At 42.6% G+C, this 22,209-nt stretch overlaps 1 protein-coding gene across 1 annotated transcript in view; it reads right to left on the bottom strand.

Annotated features, from left to right (window-relative positions):
* RSU1 (Ras suppressor protein 1) overlaps nucleotides 1-22,209 on the bottom strand; it is a 74,391-nt gene that overhangs the window by 18,798 nt on the left and 33,384 nt on the right. The window contains exon 8 of the mRNA XM_077303217.1: nucleotides 17,612-17,744. Within this exon, the coding sequence (XP_077159332.1) occupies nucleotides 17,612-17,744 (133 nt within the window). The remainder of the gene's footprint in view (nucleotides 1-17,611; nucleotides 17,745-22,209) is intronic.

Below are 22,209 nucleotides of genomic sequence, written 5' to 3'. Positions count from 1 at the left end.
CGAAAAATGGGGTGGGGGTGGGATTTTTATTATGTTCTGAATGTAAAAAAAGGGCATCCCTCTTCAATAAACGTGGCTCTTTTAGTAAGTATTAAAGAATTCCATGAATTCCATGATGGACTTGTTATATAGGAACTGGGAAGAAGGTTAGTGGCACAGCTAGAGCTTTCCCAGTTGCTGGCAATTAAGGGAGAGGGAGAATGAGGCTGGCAATGTTTGAGATGAATAAAAGGGGGGGTGAGGAGTGGTCATTTATGGCTGAGAATCAAAGGCAGGAAGGAAATGCAATGGAAAGGTGCGGGAGCACAAAGTGAAGCTTGCAGTAACAAGCAGACACAGATGGTGAAAGTTCTTCACCACAGAGTTGTTTCCCTAATCTATAAAGACTAAACTACAATTCCTAGCAAACAAGGTAATGAATTGGTTGGTATTTTAAACTTGTCAAGAAAATAATTCAGCAAGACCTTTTGCAGATTGACCATATTTCAAGATTATTTGCAGTTCCGAAACAAAAGGACAAGACCGGGAAAATAAAGGGACTGCTGAAGCACTTGTGAGCAACCCAAGAAACACCACAGGATCAATTAGCATACATTCATAGAGGAGATATTGTTTGACGATCCTCCCATCTTCTGGTTGATACAATGTTCGAAAAAACATGGCTCGCCACTTTCTGTCAGGCCCTGCATCTATACCAGGGTTCTAAAGGTTTTATAATCTGCATGGAGTCTCAGAGGAATTGGGGACGGTCAATGTTTTATGTCTATTTTGAAGGAGCAAATGCTGAATGGATTGTTTTTGCATGGTTTGTTTTAAATTGCTTTTATAGTTAAAAAGTTATGTTTTAATGATGCTGTGGTATTGTTTTCTGCTATAAGTTGCCTTAGGCAGGATTTTAGAGAGGTGGCATGTGTGTGACTTATGGTGCGACCCCTTATGGCAGAGGTAGTCAACCTGTGGTCCTCCAGATGTTCATGGACTACAATTCCCATGAGCCCGTACCAGCAAACAGATACATTGAGGTCACGGCATCATACTAGCTTGCCCTTCTTTTTGTATTTAGTAATTCTGTCCTGAGGACAGCTATCTGGCCGTCTTCTGCCAGCGGGCGGTTTAGGCACGCCCAGTATGGGTAGTCAAACTGCGGCCCTCCAGATGTCCATTTGCTGGCAGGGGCTCATGGGAATTGTAGTCCATGAACATCTGGAGGACCACAGGTTGACTATCCCTGCCTTATGGGCTTTTCAAGTCAAGAAACATTCACAGGTGATTTGCCATTGCCTGCCTCTGCGTAGGACTCCCTTGCTGGTTTCCTACCCCAAGTATTAGCCAGGGCTGAACTTGATAAGCTTCTAAGGAATGATGAGATGAGGATACCCTGGACCATCCAGGTCAGGGCAAGTGTCATATAAATTTCCTCAATAAATACACAAATGAAATATGGAGATGAATAAGCAAACATACCATCCTAGCTCTGACTTGACATAGCATACTCTTTCTTAGTTCCATCCTTGACTTGAGAGTTTGCTCTTCACCTCCTGCTGCCCTAGCTTTACCCTTGAACCTACATCAGTAGCTAAGAATTTTCAAATCAAAACTTGGGTGTGTGATTGTCTTCAGTCCTTTTTGTGCCAGACCTCACAAGGGCTTAGTCCTGCAACTTGCAAACGAATAATAAAGTACAGAATACCTTTGAGCTGAGGGTCAGGGATTAAAAGAATTATCGATACAGCCTTTCCTGTGTTTATGAATGGCTGCTGTTCAAGTCAGATCTTGATTAATACACTTCCAACAGTGCATCAGTATTCTGAACATGTCCAGCACTAAACAGACAACAGGCTGGGAAGAAAGGGCCACCAAAATGTCTTGAGCCTTCCCTATTAACCAGAGAGGTGAAATGTACAAAGCAAGCCTGAACTCTTCACCAATTAGAAACTGACCTTATAAATTTGTCTAGATGTCTTATAGAGAAATGTGAAAGTAGGATTTGCTTACTATTTAACAACTTTCATATATTTATTTATATTTATATACCGCCCTCCTTCACGGCTAAGGGTGGTTTACATAGGAACCATCTCAGTATCATAAAATACAACATCTTGGCTTGAATGCATAACATTTTTTAAACAAGTAGGTAAACGCTAAGAATTTGCACAAACTTTCCTAGTACCGTAATATGAAACAATTGGTTGGGTCACTTCAGTTTAATGTTCACAATGGAACTCAACTGTACCGTTGCTTCAGATATATCTTTTCCTTAACGGGTTGCATCAACCAGTGATGGAACCTTATTTTCAGCTTGAGCCCCAGACAGTGAGAAGATATGTAAATTGTACATACTTTCAACTCTGAACTGGTTTGCCTTCCAGTCCTCAAGAGATTTTTCTCTGCCAGCATAACAAGGTGAGAAACAAAATGTGAATGACAAGCACACATATTTAGCTGACTGAGAACACAGAGTCAAAAGTAACCGTATTAATCTCTTTCCTCCATGAGATAGGGCAACGTCCTGGCAGAAATATTGATTCTGACCTTGTCTACAGCAGCATGGATTTATAATCGGTGTTCCAAGTAGAACTTGGCAAATTTTGTTCAAAAGTGACAGCTTTTCACTCTTCCCCTCTTAGTTTACTTTAGCTGGTCCCTAATTTTAAAGAGCGATTGAGGGCAAAAGAAGAAGGGGACAACAGGGAATGAGGTGGCTGGATGGAGTCACTGAAGCAGTCCGTGCAAGCTTAAATGGACTCCGGGGAATGGTAGAGGACAGGAAGGCCTGGAGGATCATTGTCCATGGGGTCGCGATGGGTCGGACACGACTTCGCACCTAACAACAACAAATTTTAAAGAGAGTTCCGTAGCGGCATTAAAGCACCTTTGCTTCAACGCTGTATACAAAGTAGTTTGTTGATAGTGTAATAAAACATCAGAACTATCGCATAGTCAGTTTTACTTATTACAGAAATGAAGAACTAAGTGGACAGCAACTTACGATACAATCAACTAGGTTTGTGATTCCTTTTAGAAAAGTCAACCGTTTCCAAACGATGCCTTAATAGCAACAAAATAGGAACTATTTTACTTGGTCCCTTCTTAAGAAAAGCCTAGATGAGAATGGCAGTATGGATGCAGAAGAGCAAGGAAAGAAAAATGGGACTGAGGCCATAGTGTTGCATTAAGGAGCAAAACACAAGGAACAAAGAGTCTCTGGTTGCATACATATGCTTATAAAATGTGTGTGTGGATAGCAACAGAAAAGCTGATGATTTGTTGCCTGGAGACCACAAAATATGAAACTGAGCTGACTTCCCACAGTGATGCATCCTTCGACTTCAAAATCCATTGGGGATAGACGGCAACATTTAAATTAACATTCTGCTTACGTGAACAAAGGCAAAGCAGTACTACCGCACGTGTGAGTATAATTTTCTGCATCCCTCATTTATCTAGATTTCCGCTACACACTTGCTGCTCGGGAATGATTTTTCTCACAATTTTCTCATGAGAGATCATGCCCGTTAGACATGGGTAGATATTCCAGAGTTCTGATCTGCATATTAGAGAGAGAGTCAGAGAGAAAGAGAACATAGCTGCTCCTTCTACGACAGGGTTTGTAGTTGGATTGCCGAGTAGTGCCCAAGTAATACTAAGGGGTAATTTTATGGGGGATTTTATGCACATTGTAACCCGCCACGAGCCTTTTCAGGAGTGGCAGGCTAGAAAATAAATAAACAAATAAATGCACAAATAAACAAACTCTTAAAAAAATTATAATATGTTTAGATATGTTTGCTCCTGAGTCACTGGGGCATTTTAAAAGTAAAACAACAACAACGACACCAGGATTGGCGTAAGTTTGGGGACGAGAGGCTGAAAAAGCCATTGGAAAATATTCTATGAATCGGCAGAAAATTTACACAAGTTCCATTTCTAAGATACAGTTCCTGTGCTGCAGCCATGGCTGGAGGATGGTACCCTTTTCCCGTCCTGTCCCCATGTCCTGTGGCCCCAGAGAAGTCATTTTTTTCATGGGAACGTGTCATTAAGGAAAATCTGTCATGATTGGTAAATAATAACAGTTGCCTGGAAGTCTTTAGAAATAGCTAATGTGCTTTTGATGTTGCATAGGAACTTAGTTGCTGCATGCTTTAGCACAGTGTCAGTCATCTTAGCTACGAAACAGGGTTGGGGTGTCTAGTTTGAGGATACTTTGAAATGGCACCAATGGTTTCTGCCTCATTTCCAAAAGAACTGGAGGAGGAGAGGGAGCACAAAGGTGCTTTCCAGTAAGAACTGCCATGTTGAAGAAGGGGATTCCAGTGCAAATGGGGAGGGTCTGTGAAAGCAGAGGGCTCATGTTGAGCAATCCTCTATAGATTGCCCACAGAACATGAAAAATCTTCTGCAACAGGGAAACCTCTCGCCCTGTGCAGTTGCACATGTGCTTTTGCAATGCTTGTATGAGCATTGGAGCCAGTGGGCTGGGTAATATAGACGCCATTATACAAATATCTTTTATCATTATGATTACTTCCAAGAATTTATAAATAAAGGTTTCGATGGCAAGAGTAAACACAAAATACTACAGACTAAAACGCTGTCCTAAATGATCCTTTACAGGCCACTTTGTTCTCCTATTAAGATGCTACTGTTTCTTTGATTTATCTGATAATAAATTTTTGATGACTAGTAAGTCCCATAAAATTGCTTTGGTGCTGACTCCATTGATTAATAAGTCTGAGGAATTGAAACTGTCAGGAAATTCATGTGTTGAGGGTAAAATTACTGCCAAACATGTATTGCATCTTCCATAAAACACACAATAAAAAAGAAAGTTCATTTGGTTAATATTATCTTGCATCCATTTGTTCTAGCCACTTTATATTCAGGCTCATCACTATTAATCCCTACGTAATTTCTCCCATTCAAATGCTAACCTTGAGCAAAATTCAGTTCTGGGACTGTTAAGAAACATTGTGATGAAATGACGTCCAGAAGTTAGAGAGAAATCAAGCTTTTCTTTCTTTTTTTCCCATTTTCAGTGAGGGATATTTTTAGATTGTGCAGATCTCTCTTAAAACTGAATCACGTCACTTTCCTCGCTGAAGATAAATTATAGTATACTTTTGAAGGCCAAATGGCTGCACTGGAAAGCTTTGTCCATTTGAAGATGCCCTTTTGAAATTCAGAAAAAAAACATCTGAAATGGGTCTGTGGTGGATTCAAGGCTTGCGGGGTCAGTAAGAAGAGCAAGAAAAAACATAGACAGCACAGAAACATTTGCAAGTGGCCAAAGAAGTCCTCTGGATTGTGGGTCATTACCTGTGTTAACGCGAGGTATTTTATACCTAACTGTAACATATTACAGACACAGAGCCTGATTGAAGGCTAGCATTTCTGGGGGGCAGGAGAACCCAAAAGAGGCTGATGCCCAGATGGATCACTCCAGATTGCTTCCCCCCCCCTTTCAGCCTGCCATTATGTCCAGGATTCTGGGTTGGATAGCCAATGCAACCTGTTGAGGGGCAGGCTCCTGTGGGCTGCCTTGTGGTCACCTGAATATAAGAGGGCAAGATCCTCTTTCCATGCTTGCCACACTTAAATAAAAGGCTGTGGCCAAATATTTTATGCCAAATTATGGTTGTCAGTGTCCTCACTGGGTGGTCAATATCCCCCTGCAAGGCAATAAAACACGCTTTCATTTATGTTGGTTATTCCTCTTTAAGAGTTTCTAAAGGGAATAACCCTGGTACACACTGGTGGAGATCCTGTTGTCATACCTCTCGCTAGCTAAATCCCCAATCAGGCATCTTATTTGGGTAAGGGATTTAATAAACTCCTGAAATCAGCTGGGAAAGTTCGTAGTCAGATTCACCGTGCCTCTCTAAAACTGTGAAACAACATCACATAATAAAGGGTTTCTATCATGCAACTGCTTGGTTGTCTGCTAATAACATAGTAGAATTTTTTTCCTGCCATACATGTCAATGTGTAGTGAAGATGGTTCCCAAGTGGTCCACATAGCATAGCTGGACAATCATCCTTATTAGTAATTCATGACAGCAAGCAAGGTCATTATTCCCCTGAATTCCTAGAGGTTTCTTTGTTGTGTGATGAAAGTAGCAGAACTTGGGTATACATATCTAATTCCGATTATAAATATATAAATTAAATCCTTTAAAGGGATTTTTTCCTTCATGTTGTGAAGAAGTTGCACAGGCCCACACATGCACATGACAGAAGAACCATGAAAACACAAACGCCACCTGAGTAAAGAACACACATAGAAAACCTGTATCACTGTTTTAACCTCACCTGAATCTGAAAGAACCCAAAATGACAACAAATCACTACTTCCTTGATGGGACAAGTAAAACCAACAACTTCACTCCAAAGCAATGTCTCTGTATCAGGACACATTTCAGATGCTAGCAATTTCCCCCATATTTCCTACATGAGTTGGTTGCCGAACAACATTTTATGCATTCGACAAATTGGCACCATTACCTCAGACTTCAGTATCCAGAGAACCAATCCCTTTCACTTAAAACAACAACAACAAAAATAAGCAAAGTTGAGTCTTCATGGGTAAGGAGTGACAATGTGGACGGTGTCTGGAAAAATATCACGTCACAAAGAGTTTGGGCAGTTGAGGAGCAAAAGTATGCAAAATAAAGAAATCTATGCAAATTGCTTCATTTCCATAATTTATTCAGGTTCCGTCACTGTGAGCTTTAACCACTGATTTATACACCTTTAATATAAATTATTCATGGGCCTTGTCTTTAAAAAGTCACAGAAGATTGGTGAAAGAACCAGCGGCATGAATCCAAATAACAGCAGCATGAAAGAATCAAGTAATCAGACCAGGAAACACTTAAGAACAATTCACATAATCATTTTCAGGTGGAAGGGACTCAACAATGTGGTTTTCACTTCACTTCACCCAAGCTGAAATGATGTTAATGAAACTATCCCAAGTGGTACAATCACTAAGTTAGGGTTTTCAAGAGCAGTATATGGTAAATGGCAATTTCAACAGACAAGTATTCTGTTACAAGGCCACATTACCATCCAGAATTTGGCTGCCAAGACATCTTGACATTCTAACCACAAAAATAATGCTGTGAAGAGGCTTCGAATGTCCCCTCCAAATCCTAATCTTTGCAAGAAAAATGTCGCCCGAATCTCAGTGGTAACACCATCACTGCAGAATACAAGGAGTGGCTGAAAGTCCTTTTGCACGTGTTTACAAAACCTTTAAAAATGTCCTCAGTGCAAAAAGTGGGTCACAGTAGCTGGTTAATACATGCAGTGTCACGTCAACATTTTACTGCCATATGATGAAGATGAAAAGGTTCCAAGGCTAAACATCCCCCAAATTCTAAATAAATAAATAAATAATGCTGATAATACACCTGTGGCAACAATTTTGCATCAAGCATTTCAGAAAGTGGGATAACTGCTATTTTAAAACAACCATAAGATATACTACTTACAGTTAGTATCACAGTAGGCAGATAACCCTTACATTTCCTTGGGAAGTTGCACCTAAACTATAGTTTCATATGAGGAACCACACTGTGGAATTAAAGTTCTCAACTGAACACAGCTGTCATAGGCCAGGCAGGTGTTCTGTGGCCTTCCAGATTCCTTGGATATATGAATGACTTCAACGGGGTGGCAACTGGCCTTACTGCACACAAAGAACAGATGACCCCGTTCCCACCCGAGAAGCTCTTAAGGAAACCAAGGTATGCAAGTCTGGGACACCACAAAAAGTGTTAGGATTGACATGCTTGTTAGCTGACGGATTAAATCAGGGGTAGTCAAACTGCGGCCCTCCAGATGTCCATGGACTACAATTCCCATGAGCCCCTGCCAGCGTTTGCTGGCAGGGGCTCATGGGAATTGTATTCCATGGACATCTGGAAGGCCGCAGTTTGACTACCCCTGGATTAAATATTGTCCACTGACCACCCCCTGTCTGGCTGTAGTGAAAAATTCCATAAACCCAAGTAAAAATGGTGGCTCACTTTTTTGTTTTCTAAGGCCATTTGTTAGCAAACGCAGGAATGAGGTGCAGCAGTCAAGGAGTGGATCCAGCAGAGCATTTCCATGGGTGACAGGATTTCTGCTTGCAGAGCACAATTTGCGTACCTTTCCCCTCCCTCTAAATAACCGAGTTCTGCTTCAGTGTGCTTCACACAGGTATACAACCTATTTACCTTTGAAGGGTTTTGTCTGTGGTTCTAATATAATTACAATACTTCACTGTTGTTGCTGTTTTTACCAGTCATATTACCCACTTAAAAAAAAAAGCCTTTTAATATTATGGGGAGGGAGAAAAGGCTTTTTGGCAGACACATCTCATGGGGTGATGCCTGAATTATCTCTGTATCATTCAGAAGTCAGAAATTGAAGGAAGATCCCACACTCTCCTCACATGGCGGAAGGGAGCCACATACTGGCTAAAATGTGTTCACAGTTCTGTAAATTGCCCGATTGCACCTTATGTTCTGGGTACAGGTCTAGAGATGAAATAAGAAGGGGAGAGTAAAACAATCTGAACTGTAGAAAACAGCAAGAATCCAGCAGCACCTTAAAGATTTTTTTTAATGTGTCGGGGAGGAGCTTTTGTGAATCTGAAGAAGTGAATTTTGTTAGTTTTTAAGGCGCTGATGGACTCTTGTTCTTTCCTGCTGCTACTGGCAGACTAACATGGCTACCCATCTTAATGTGAAAGAATGTTTTCCTGTATCTAAAAGGCAGGCAACCTTTGTGCCAAGATGGTAGTGAACCAACGCTACCAATACATGTGTTCTCATCTGAGAGGCGTAACTTGCAAATCCATTTGGTATTCTTGCTCCCTTGAGTAAAAGTTCACTGCAGGGACCAAATAAAAATATGGCTTGGGGCAGGGGTAGTCAAACTGCGGCCCTCCAGATGTCCATGGACTACAATTCCCAGGAGCCCCTGCCAGCATTTGCTGGCAGGGGCTCCTGGGAATTGTAGTCCATGGACATCTGGAGGGCCGCAGTTTGACTACCCCTGGCTTGGGGGTTCTGTTATTTGCAGTCCTCTGCCTTTGGCTGCCATTGTACAAAATGTTTTAAAAGAGCCAACCTGAACTGTGAGTTGTCAAAATTACCCTGAAATTATTTCCACTTAAGCTTTCCACTGGATAAAAGGGGGGAAAGCTGATAAAATCTCCCCATAAAGCAAGAGTGAGTGTTACAGCTACCTGATAGCCCTCAACAGCAGAGTAAAAAACTGCCAAGGATAACACAAAAGCCTCAAACAATATCAGCTTGAAACAAGAATCTGGAGCTCAATAAAAAGCCGGTATGCAATAAAAACAGGTTATTACTGTGTGGAGAATCGAAATCACAGACAGTTCTGTTTTATTATAAAAAATGCCGCTCTTTAATTTATGTCTCGAATAAAAATAGAAACCTGCAATGTACATAGTAACTCATCTTGCCTTGTTGTAAATAACCTATCAAGAAGATCACGGAGCTTAAGACTTCCCCCAACATTTAGTGCTGTCCCTACTGAACAGCAGAGGAACATGTTCCATCTCGAAGAGTTCACACTTTCCCACCATCAGCTCTTCTGCCTCAATTTCCCTTCTGCACACCAGCAATACTTCCCCTTCATGCTCTCTCTGTCCCAGTAATTTCCCTAGCATGGTGCACAAACTGGGGACCGAACAATGGAATCAGGTCTGGCAAAAGATGTATTCAAAGACAAAGCCTTCACTGCCCAGGAAGTGTTTAATTGAACAAGCGCCGGTAGATTCAGATAACCTGTTTATCAGCCCATTCTACTGGGGATATGCTCATCGTAGGGGGCCTGTCTTCCCGCAGAGAGTTATCGCTCTCAAGTCTTTATCTCCTGCCGGAAGCTGGTGAATCATCACGAAATGAAAGTTTCCAACAACCAAAGCCACCATGTGACCGTTTCAATTATCACATTAACTGGGTCACCTGAAAACTCTCGCTTCAAGTTAGTCATCTGAATCACTGGCAAGGGAGAAAACAGGGGAAGATCCTGCCGCCTTCTTAGTGGTGGCTTACAAGAACTGGCTTAGCTTGTTTCTTCTTTGCTCACCAATAGTTAAGGCCAGGGCATGCCTTAGAGCAGGGGTAGTCAAACTGCGGTCCTCCAGATGTCCATGGACTACAATTCCCATGAGCGAACCCTGGCAGGGGCTCATGGGAATTGTAGTCCATGGACATCTGGAGGGCCGCAGTTTGACTACCCCTGCTTTAGAGACTGTAATAGAAGGTGCATTCTTCACTCAGAAGCCTTCTCCCAATTTTCGTTCTGTTATTGTTGTCTGGTATTGTAAGCTGCTTTGGGTCCTCAGTGGGGAGAAAAGTGGGATATCGCAAACAGGCAAATATACAAGCAAGAAGTCATTTTTCTAATAGATAGCTGCAGACGTGGGGGCAGAGAGTACATACAGAACACAGCTACGGGGCCCCCTCTGATGCCCCTCTTGCATCTTCCTTAAGCAGTCTCTTACGTTAACAAATATGGGGTTACCAAGCTCACATCTGTAGGAGGGAGCCATTCATTTGCCTTGCTTAAAAGCCAGGCTGCCACTTGCGATCCTGAGATTAATACACAGCAGTACTAGCCATTTCATTTGATGGGTTAAAAGAAAAAGACATTTATGCAGAAGTTACTTCTATAGTCAGATGAAATTATTTTGAGATGTGTTCTAAAAATTGCTCTCTCTCTCTTTAGGCAGTCTAGAAATTCTAGCCAGAGCCCCCAAAGTGACTTTTTACATTAAGACAGACGCTTATTTGAATTTTTTAAAAATAAATAGTGGGGTTTGACAGATTGATCTTGAGTGTCTAATGCAAAGGACAAATTCTTGCAGAATTTATATACTAATCTAGGAAAGTTTATTTGGCGGATGGGGCAGCAGTCTGGATGAAGTTCTTGGGAAGCCAATAAAATGGGGACAAATTAGAGGTCAGCTCTTAAAAGTGCCAGAAGTATCCTAGTATCAGTGTTTCTGTCATGGTGCAATATTGCCAATCATCGCATTATATTGATATTTTGCAAAGCTGTAATAATAAAATGTAGGATTTTTGTTTATTGTAGAGTTTTAATAATGAGTTTTAAATATGCTTTAGGTTTTATACTGTTGGTTTAAATATGTTTCTGTAAGCACATTTTTAGGTATATTTTTACAGTTTGGCATGAAAGTATATTTTGTTGTTGTTGGTGTCTACTGTGCAGTTGTCTATTCTGCAGAAAATAAAGATTAACTATGATGAGCCTCTACAAAATCTCCATTGAGTTCTCATGCAAGGGCTACATGGGAAGATATCACACCGATGCTGGCTCGATGTAGTGATTAAGAGCAGCAATCTCTAATCTGGAGAACGGGGTTTGATTCCCCACTCTCCCAGCTGGGTGACCTTGGGCCAGTCACAGTTCTCTTAGAGCATTCTCAGCCCTAACTACCTCAAAGGGTGTCTGTTATGGGGAGAGGATGGGGAGCCAATTGTAAGCTGCTTTGAGACTCCTTTGGGTAATAAAAAGTATAAAAGAACCCCAACCCTTCAATGCCACTGTGTTTCAAAATAGTGTATTATTAGTCGGTTTGTTTACCACACAATCCTGCAGTCTCATATGATATGGCATTATACAGCTCTCACAGTTATATGCTGTCCTGGACACATACCTGCTCTTTTCATCATTAGCTCCCACTACTGAAAGTCTGAACTAGCCTGCATTTAAGAGACAGATTTTAAAAACTGGTAGCTCCTAAAACGCCTTCATGAATGGGAGTAAGAGGAACAGGACTTACTCCAATTCATAGAAGGTTTTCTAAGAAGGTTTTCTATGAATTGAACCTTTTAACTTGTCTAAAAAGTGACCCTCTTAAATTTCAATGGTTCCAGGCTATTGAACAAAAATTAGTCTCCATTGGCATTGATCTGAACTCCCTTCTACCTCTGGAAGAAAAATGTATCTTCCGGATTATTAAACAGAGAATTTTAGACCATGAGCAGCAGGAACTCATACCTACCCAGCCTCGAGTCTGCTCACCAGCATTCTTTGGCATCATTATGCAGAGAAATATTATGCCTTCATATTTGCATCTCCTTGATGTCCCACCCCTGAGAAGAGCTTTTCTCCTCGCACGAATGAATGCTTTCCCCTCAAAGGTCTTAGAGGGAAGATTCCACCATATCCCATACCATGCGAGACTCTGTCCGTGTGGTTCTGGTTGCCCTGACTCTGTCTCACATATTTTGTTAAACTGCCCCTTATATGAGCAGTGTCGGGATGACAGCTTTGTTGCCTTGCTGGGAAACAAGCCTTCTGTAAGTAAATCTATGACCTTGCAATTTCTGCTCTCTGACAAAGACCCAGAGATAACCATTTTAGTTGCCAGAGTTTTAACTAAGATGCTTTTATAATATGCTGCCTACCTTGTATTTTATCTCTTATAGTTTATTTAATCATTTTAAGATCTGTTTGGTCATGTAACCCCATTTTATTATTTTGTTGAAATTTTAAACCGTATTTTTATATGTCTTATACTTTTTACGCCAATAAAAGGTTACTGACTGACTGAATTGAACCTTTTCTAAGAAGGTTTTCTAAGAAGGTTTTCTAAGAAGGTTTTCTATGAATTGGAAAAGGTCTATGAAGGTTTTCTATGAATTGAAAAATTTTTCACAGTCAGAGTAGTTCAGCAGTGGAATAGGCTGCCTAAGGAGGTGGTGAGCTCCCCCTCACTGGAAGTCTTCAAGCAAAGGTTGGATACACACTTTTCTTGGATGCTTTAGGATACCTAGGGCTGATCCTGCATTGAGCAAGGGGTTGGACTAGATGGCCTGTATGGCCCCTTCCAACTCTACGATTCTATGATTCTAGGTCTTATCAACAGTCCAAACTCCAGAATGACTGTTCCACGAGAAGGGGGAAGTTAGTTCTAAGATGGTGACAACTCTCCATAGTCATTTTACTTCCATCAAATGAACAAGTCATTCACAGGAACAGCAGCTTTGAATACAAGGTATCAATTTGGTGTAACAGCGGCTTGAAGAGATTGCCAAGTAGCTTTCACCAAAATTAGATCATCAGGTAGCAACTTTAATCAGCATCACAAATGAGAACACCAAAATGATTTGCCTTTCAGAGGAGAGAATGACTGGATAAAGAGCAATTCCCACCCAGAGAAACAAGCAGGGAAACATGATTCATGCTTAAAATGCACAGGAGAAACTGCCTCCCGTTTAACCAATGCTAAGCCCAGACCCCCCCCCCTCCTTCCCCAGCCCCACTCTGCACATCGGGGCTTTACCAAGTCATTAATTATCTTACATTAATTTCGATAACATTTCAAAATTACAATCCTTCACTGGAGTCTTATTTGCTGTTTTGTTCTAAACATTTATGTCGGTCTGTACTTGCTGAGTATATTACAGTCAATAAATCATATCGTCCATCATGTCTTTGTCATTATCCTAGACATACAAGATCCGCAGAGAATACACTTACAACATAAAGGTCACTTTGAAGGTTGACTAGGGGCACTAGCAAAAAATAAAAAGTTATTGCCTCTGGAAAAAAAATATGCTGCCATTACGCATTAGTGCAATTTAAAAGTTTTGGGTTTTGATGTTCTATTAAAGAGAAGATTTACATATATAACGGACATTCTGTGACATCAACAGGGATATTAAATGCATTTGGGCTCTAGCGTGTTCTCCAGGAAATCTGGTATAAAATGCTTGACGCAGACTGTTTCTGCACTGCTTCCATCTACATGGCTGGGTTGAGTCTGACACACTTGGGAGATCAGATACCTGCAAACAGAAGAAGGCTAAGATACAACTCTCCACCCCAACACATGTGCAGAGAACTTTTAGGAGTATCAGTGCTCTGACATAGTCTAGTCCCACCAAAATATATGAACTTCCTAATTTTATTTATACAGAATCAAACTGTCACTGTTGCAGTGAGTCTCCAGGATCTCAGGCAAAAAAGGTCTGATATCAGCACCAGCTACCTAAGCTCTTTTAAGCGGAGATAGAAGGTTTTAGCTAGTCTTCTATTGTATGCAAAGTGTATTCTACCACAGAGTCACAGCCACTCTCCTGTGCCCCTTGGTATAGGAAGTGTGTACTATACTAATATTTGTGTGTACTATACACTTAAATATTTCGCGGAAGTGAGCACAAGGCTCTGAAAATTGAGACAAATCTCTGTGTTACACAACTAAACGTGGGATGTCTTTGGACTATGGAGGCAGTTAAAGCTTTATTCTTTTACTTGGCTGTTTCCCTGAATGGTAGAGAATTCCAGAGCAGTGAGGAGGGACCACACAAGGGATTTCTCCTGAGTGCTGCAGAATTTGTTTGTTTGCAAGTACAGGGATGGATGGAGGAAAGAAAGCCAGGGGCATTGGCAATACTGCAGCAGCAGAGCCCCACAAGTAACTGGGCACTATTGCAGGGGTCAACACGCTGTAGACATTCAGAACTCTGCTTCTGCATCTCATCAAATGGAAGCCAGGCATTTCTTTAAGGTTTCATCATAATTCCTAGCATATGGCAGTTGCAATCGGACACATCATCTCTAGTCCACGGGTGGCTAATTTGTTCAGTACTGAAGACCTCATTGATAATGCATCATGTGTCCCATGGCAGTAGCTTATTTCAATAATTTATCATTTCTTTGCGAAAAATCTTCATGGCCGGGGCACTTCCATCCTACAACTGTGACGTACTTTGCTGCTTTTGAGACATGCAGGGCAAATACTTGCTCCAAACAAAAAAACAAAAGGCAAACTGCAAGTCTGCTTTACATATACAAACCATTTCACCTGTCGGATGCTTGGAATATACATGGAAATATACCCCTGAAACAAGCCTATAGCTGAACAGACAGGAAAATGTCAGCTTCAGCTTCCTCCCACTCAGCTGTGTGGTGTAGTGGTTAGAGCAGGGGTAGTCAAACTGCGGCCCTCCAGATGTCCGTGGACTACAATTCCCAGGAGCCCCTGCCAGCATTTGCTGGCAGGGGCTCCTGGGAATTGTAGTCCACGGACATCTGGAGGGCCGCAGTTTGACTACCCCTGGGTTAGAGGGTTGGAGTAGGATCTGGGAGACCCGAGTTCAAGTTCTCACTCCGCCATGGAAATCATTTTATCTCATCTTGGGTTTATCACTCACACTCAGCCGGATCTACCTCACAGGTTAAGAATAAAATGGAGGGAAAGAAAACAATTTGGGTCCATTAGGGGGGAAAATGGGATATGAATAGGAGTCATACATGTCAGTGGATGAGAATGACCCTAACAGTAAGTGGAGAGGTCTATTCCCTTGGGATCAGAGATAACGCTGGTAGTCAAATATGAGGCTCTTGACAGCTCCACTGCCTGCCCTTGTTCCAACTCTTTTCTTGGAGATGCTCAGAAATAAACAAGTGCTCAGCCAGCCTTAAGTACCAGAATAACTTTGCAAGCCAGGTCTGGGAATATCTTGCCTTATATCAGTGCCCACAAGAGCCTCTTGTGGCGCAGAGTGGTAAGGCAGCCACCTGAAAGCTTTGCCCATAAGGCTGGAAGTTCGATCCCAGCAGCCGGCTCAAGGTTGACTCAGCCTTCCATCCTTCCGAGGTCGGTAAAATGAGTACCCAGCTTGCTGGGGGGTAAACGGTCATGACTGGGGAAGGCACTGGCAAACCACCCCGTATTGAGTCTGCCATGAAAACGCTAGAGGGCGTCACCCCAAGGGTCAGACATGACCCGGTGCTTGCACAGGGGATACCTTTACCTTTACCTTTATCAGTGCCCACAGCCACAGTGGTCTTTCTATGTATGAACCCTTTCGATGGCTCATCACATACCCTGTTCACCGTCTCGACTTTTGAGTTTGTAGTTATGCAGTTCAGAAAATTATTTACAGTACACTTTGCCTTTATGTTCTATTCTTGTAAGTGACTGAGGTTACTGGAAACAAAAGCGCAACCTATATTTGGCTTGAAATGGCTACATCTGCTTACAATGCTACTTGAGGTAAAGGGGAAGAAGACTGGGACATTGCCAAGAGTGTTGAGAAACGAAGGGAACAGAGAAACAAGGTGCAAACTAAATTGGCAATGTGTATTTAGTCATTTTCTTCATTTATACCCCACTTGTCTCCCAATGTGAAACCAAGGCAGCTGACATCCTCTCCTCCCTTTTGTCCTCACATCAACCCTAGGAGATTGGTTAGACTGAGGTGTGAGTAACCCTAGGTCACCCAGCAAGCTTCCACAAAAAAGTGGGAATTGGAGCCTAGATCCTAGCCTGCTGTTCTAACCATTGCCCCCTGCTGAATCTCACCAGTACTAGGAGAGAACCAGTAAGCGATGTGGGGAGCGATTAATTAGCCTTAAAGCAAAATGACAAAAGAGAAAATAACAAAAAGAAGGATCCTTACTGAGGTGGATTTACTGTCAAGCAGGCATTCAGGAGTTATCTTGCATTAGTCCACTATTTCAATTTTGCTTGCAGATGAATGCAAAACAGCAACAGACGGAATAACACAAAATGGTTGTTGGATGGGCCAAGCTGGAGACAAGGCTCTGGAACCACCATGAGCTGCCTCCACTGTGAACAGCAACTGTAGCTTTACTAGCTCAGGGCCAAACCAGACAGAAACTGGGAACTTCCATGTTCAGGTCTCTTGTAATTTTTACAAGGTTAATGCTGATTCTGTGAACTTAGGCGGATTGTAAGTGGGTGGGCAGAAGGGGCTGTGTCTGAGCTTGGATCTTGGGGCCCTTTCTTGCATGACCTTAAGGATCAGAAGACGAATTTCCTCCAGGCCAGACTGGGCAGGGATTCTTTTTTTGGGGGGGTGGGGCTGGGGTGGGGTGGAATCATCTGAACATGGAATTGGGGTCACTGTGGATGGGTAGGTAATTGTGATTTTCCTCCAGGGAGTTGGACTAGATGACCCTGGAGGTCCCTTCCAACTCTATGATTCTATGAATTGGGCAAGGGTCCCACTTCATATTGGGATCACAGCACAAGACAATAGACCACTTAAGTCTTTCTTCCCACACCATTCTGCTGACCAGAAATAGCATTGGGGAGTCACTCTTTGTCCTGTTGTGGAAGAGGAAAAGCCTAATCTCTACCTTCTTATGTGCCAAGGCCCCAACTCAAATTGTGTCCCCATTTGCCAGACAATTAACTTTTAAGAAAACTTTTGGGGGCTCTAAATCCAGAACTCTCAGTACCATTCTGATCTGGCCCTTGGTTGTTTTTTCCATTGGGTGAGCCAAGATTTGGGAGGGGACGTGTTTTTATTTAGTTTTAAAGTGTGATGATTTTTATGCCACTTTGAGCCAGGAGGAAAAGACAAGATATAAATAGTGTAAAAACTAATTAAAATACAAGACAAAATGAATTTAAATCATTAAAATCCATTAGCACTTTATCGTGTATTAGGAGGGAATTATTGAGAATTATTAAGTGGGAAAACTGGCCCAAGACAGATCTCATGATGTTTCCTCAAAACCTTATGATAAACAAGAAAGAAAAGGATGGGGGAAGCATACATACCCCCCCCCCCCCAATACTCACTATTTGTATGTTTCTGAACGAATATATTCGAACACATGGGAAATGCCAAGCTGGAACTGATCTGCGATAGGGGTGACCCAAGGATTATTCTCTGCTTTGAAGACTTGTTTTTGACCAGTCAAATCCAAATTACCTGCAAGGATTAAACAAGACTTTAATCTTTTGTGACAGTTTGAGATTGCTGTTGCACAATGAAAATAACAGGCTTAGTAATTAGAATGCTAAAAGTACAGGAAGAATACTCACTGAAGTGTGATCTTAAATATGATTTCTCCCAAGTAAGCATGCATAAAATTAGAACCTTAGCATCCTGTGGCTGAGCCCTCTTACATTCTTTTCCTCCCTACAGCCCAAATCAGATATTTTCCTAGCTAACATAGATAACATATTTTCCTAGCTAACATAGATAACATATTTTCCTAGCTAACATATAGACAACCAATGAGTTCAACAGAAGACCTACTCCACTGGCTAGAAATGTACAAAAACAGGAATGGCTCAAGATTCTAGACTTAAAATGAGATATCAAAATCTTTAGGGTAGAGTGAACAAAATTCACATAGGACTTCATAGGGAGCACATGACTTTTGGCTCTGTTAAAGCTGCTAACAGCACTTTCTTTTTCATCTCCCCCTCTTCTAAGCAGCCAGCTGAGTGAATTCTCTTTGTCTTGGTTAACTCCAGCCCTTTAACTGCTTCTTAGCCACCTTCATCCTCCTCATGGTTTCTCATCGGGAATCAGCTTATACTGCCTGGTAAGGGGGCCAATGCTCCTATGAAATAATCTTTTGTGACAGGCTCTGCCGGGCCGGGCCTCTGTTTTCATGGTAATGAGTGATAGGATAATCAACTCTTTTCACATCAGCTCTGCTTGATCCATGGTCATGGACCCCCCTTAGCCTTGGCTCTGGAGCTACCCTCCAATTTTTGCATGGACACAACATTTAATTCTGACAGAATGATAGAACTTTTCTTCCATCAAGTTATTCCCTGCTTTTCTATCCTACCCCAATATCTCCCACCTCACCATACCTTGCTTCTCCTTACTAAGCTCCTAAAGATGACTTGCCATACGGCACCAAGTTCAACCTACAACTCCCAGCACTTTTATACACATACACAAGAGTTGCTAGGTCCCTTGGGGCAGGCAGGAGGGGATGGGTTAAAAAAAAAAAAACTACAGTAGAAGTAGCTTCTAACCATAGAGTTTTGTCCAAAAACTGAGAGTATTACCACCCCGATGGTTCTTCTGAGGTCACTTCTGGATCATGTAAGCATGCTGTGTTAATGTCTACTGTTCCTCCTGGGGGAGGGGGGTTAATTGGTGGGTGAGGTACATCCTGAAAGTGGAGACCCCCTGCCCAGATCAGGCTCAGTCCTCAGTGAAGAACTTCTAACACCCCAATAATGATGTGAGCAAATAAGTCAAGAGGCTGAGTAGTTCCCCAGGGCTAGGCCACCTCCCAGTCTGTTATTTTCCATGCTCTGCACAACATTTAATCCGTAATACAAGCCCCCCCCCCCAAAAAAAAAGTAAGAGCCTCTTGTGGCGCAGAGTGGTAAGGCAGCAGAAATGTTGTCTGAAAGCTCTGCCCATGAGGTTGGGAGTTCAATCCCAGCAGTCAGCTCAGGGTCGACTCAGTTTTCCATCCTTCCTAGGTTGGTAAGATGAGTACCCAGCTTGCTGGGGGGTAAACGGTAATGACTGGGGAAGGCACTGGCAAACCACCCCGTATTGAGTCTGCCATGAAAACGCTAGAGGGCGTCACCCCAAGGGTCAGACATGACTCGGTGCTTGCACAGGGGATACCAGTTTGGTGTAGAGAGCCAGTCTGGTGTAGTGGTTAGGAGTGCGGACTTCTAATCTGGCATGCCAGGTCCGATTCTGCGCTCCCCCACATGCAACCAGCTGGGTGACCTTGGGCTCACCATGGCACTGATAAAGCTGCTCTCTCAGCCTCACCTCCCTCACAGGGTGTCTGTTGAGGAACGGGAAGGCGACTGTAAGCCGCTTTGAGCCTCCTTCGGGTAGGGAAAAGCAGCATATAAGAACCAACTCTTCTTCTTCTTTACCAAAAAGGGAGAGCATAATTAGAGAAAAGCTGGATCATTATCCACCTACAAGATGGAGTGGGTAGCAGGAGGGATGCTTGCCTCAGATGGGCCTTTCAACGCCATTCCCCCGGCCCTGTTCTGCCAGTCATCTTAAGGTCTGTTCTCCTCTTAAATAGAAACAGGAAGGAAGCATTTTGCCCCTCTGTCAGTCAGGCAGCAATTGTCCTAAGTGCCTTATGCTTGAGTGAGTCTAGTTGGGAGGCTTGCACCCACCTCCTTTATTAGAGGGCCTCCACAGCACTCTGTTATAACAAGGATCAGGCAGTGGGATTAAGCACTGTGACAAAGAGGACCTAATAAGCTACAAACTGAGGGTGTCTAAATCTATCCTGGATCGCTCAGACAACAGATTCACACACTGCTCAGCGTGCAGTTTTAAGGTACAGGCTGTGGGGGAAGAAAGCCAGGATTGCGATTAGCTGTAAACCCCCCTGACCAACACAGCTATGAAGATCCTATTTCATTCAGAGGCTTATTCTGCAATTGCAAATTGGATTTTCCATTTTATTACCTGCAAAAAGAACCAACAAGCTGTCTCAAGCCACAGACACAATTAAGTGCTTGCTTATACTTATAATTCTGCATGTGCTGCAATTGAGAGACGGAACTGGTTGGCCTGCTTCAACTCATGCACGCAGCACACACCATGCTCAGTGTTGCTCTGTGTAGGTATTCCTATCCCAAAATTTCAGCTGGAGAGTAGACAGCTGAAGATGCTAAACTTGAAAGGTTAGGACAGTTTACTGCCTGTGCTAAAGCAGACTCAGAGCATTGCCCCGCTGCCCCACCTCTCAAGCACAACATTTCCAATGTAGCTATCAAATATCATAAAAATGATTTCAATATAAATACATTTTGAAATAAATGTTATTGCCTTTGAAAGTCCGGAGTCAAACTAGGCTGCTTTTTGTGCAGGGAAAGGTATAGAGTAAAAGCCTGCCCTTTCTCAACTTTATTATCATTGAGAAACCCCTGAAACACTCTTCAGGCTTCAAGAAACCCCAGAAGTGGTCAATCATGCAGATTATGGTTGGGAAGCATAGCTGTGTACATATCCACCTGGGGCCTTTCCCCTTCTCACCCCCTCCAGGCCATCATTGGCCATTTTGGAAGGGGGACAGGTAGACATAGCTATATATGGTCATAAAGGTAAAGGTATCCCCTGTGCAAGCACTGGGTCATGTCTGACCCTTGGGGTGACGCCCTCTAGCGATTTCATGGCAGACTCAGTTTGCCAGTGCCTTCCCCAGTCATTACCGTTTACCCCCCAGCGAGCTGGGTACTCATTTTACCGACCTCGGAAGGATGGAAGGCTGAGTCAACCTTGAGCCGGCTGCTGGGATTGAACTCCCAGCCTCATGGGCAGAACTTCAGACTGCATGGCTGCTGCCTTACCACTCTGCGTCACTGATAAATGTTTAACAAATTTTAAAGCTATATAAAAATTTAATTAACCCCATCCATTCAAGAAGCCCTTACAGGGCTGTCAAGAAACCCCAGGGTTTCATGAAACCTTGGTTGAGAAAGAGTATAGCAAGGCACCAGGATGCTAGATACTTTATATAATTTTAACCCCAAAGATAAAGGGTATCTTTGTTTTTGGTGTTTTTTGTCTCATGCACTAAAAATATCTTGAATTAGCCTCTGGACAAAGAAATTTAACAAAAATTAGCTGCTCAAGATAAACAGCCCACAGGCAAAATATTAAGAACAAATCTCATTCCTTATTAGGATGACTGATATTGACCTGGACACCCAGTGAATGGTATAAACCTTTCAAACAAACTCTGGATCCATGTAAACACTATCGCTGGTTAATAATTTCCCACTAGAGAGGATGCAAACATGGCTATAGCTATCTGAACTGCTGGATATAGGCAAGTGTTATAAATCTGACTATTACTGCAAAACCCACAAAGGATTGTTTGTGAAAAAGTTCTGAATGGCAGAGCATCACCTGACACAATGGTTTCTTCTGTATTACACCAAAAGTGGTACCACGGCATTGGTGCATTGCTGATCACCCTAACCCCAGTTCCCCCCCCATCTCACCTGCACAGCAGCACTCAGCAATAGTGTGGGGGGGGGGGCGGGGACAGAGGGTCTTATGTTTACGTGAGACACCTGGCCTTCTGAACTCCAGAGTTCTCCAACCTTGTTCAGCCTGTGGGCTCTTGTAGAATTCTGATTAGGTGTAGATGGGGTTACCACAAAACGTCTGGAGGCTCCAGAAACGGCTAGGATACTCCAAATCAAGACATTGGAACTAGCTCTTTGGTTTGGAGACAGAAACTATTTGGTTTCCGTCTCCAAAAAACAGGGAGGGGGTTGCTTCACATGGGGCCATACAAAGAGGTTTCCAAGCTAATCTGTGGCTAAACTGAAGGGGATTGGCTGTGATGCATCTGCTCAGAACTTTACTAGTCAGCTACCAGGAAAACAGTTACCTAAAGCTCCTTGGTTATTGCTGTTTTCTGTTCTGT

This window comes from Paroedura picta, chromosome 11 (genome assembly GCF_049243985.1).
Source record: "Paroedura picta isolate Pp20150507F chromosome 11, Ppicta_v3.0, whole genome shotgun sequence".
Classification (NCBI taxonomy): domain Eukaryota; kingdom Metazoa; phylum Chordata; class Lepidosauria; order Squamata; family Gekkonidae; genus Paroedura; species Paroedura picta.
Note: the sequence above shows the minus strand (reverse complement) of the source record. Positions and strands in the feature narration are given on the sequence as shown.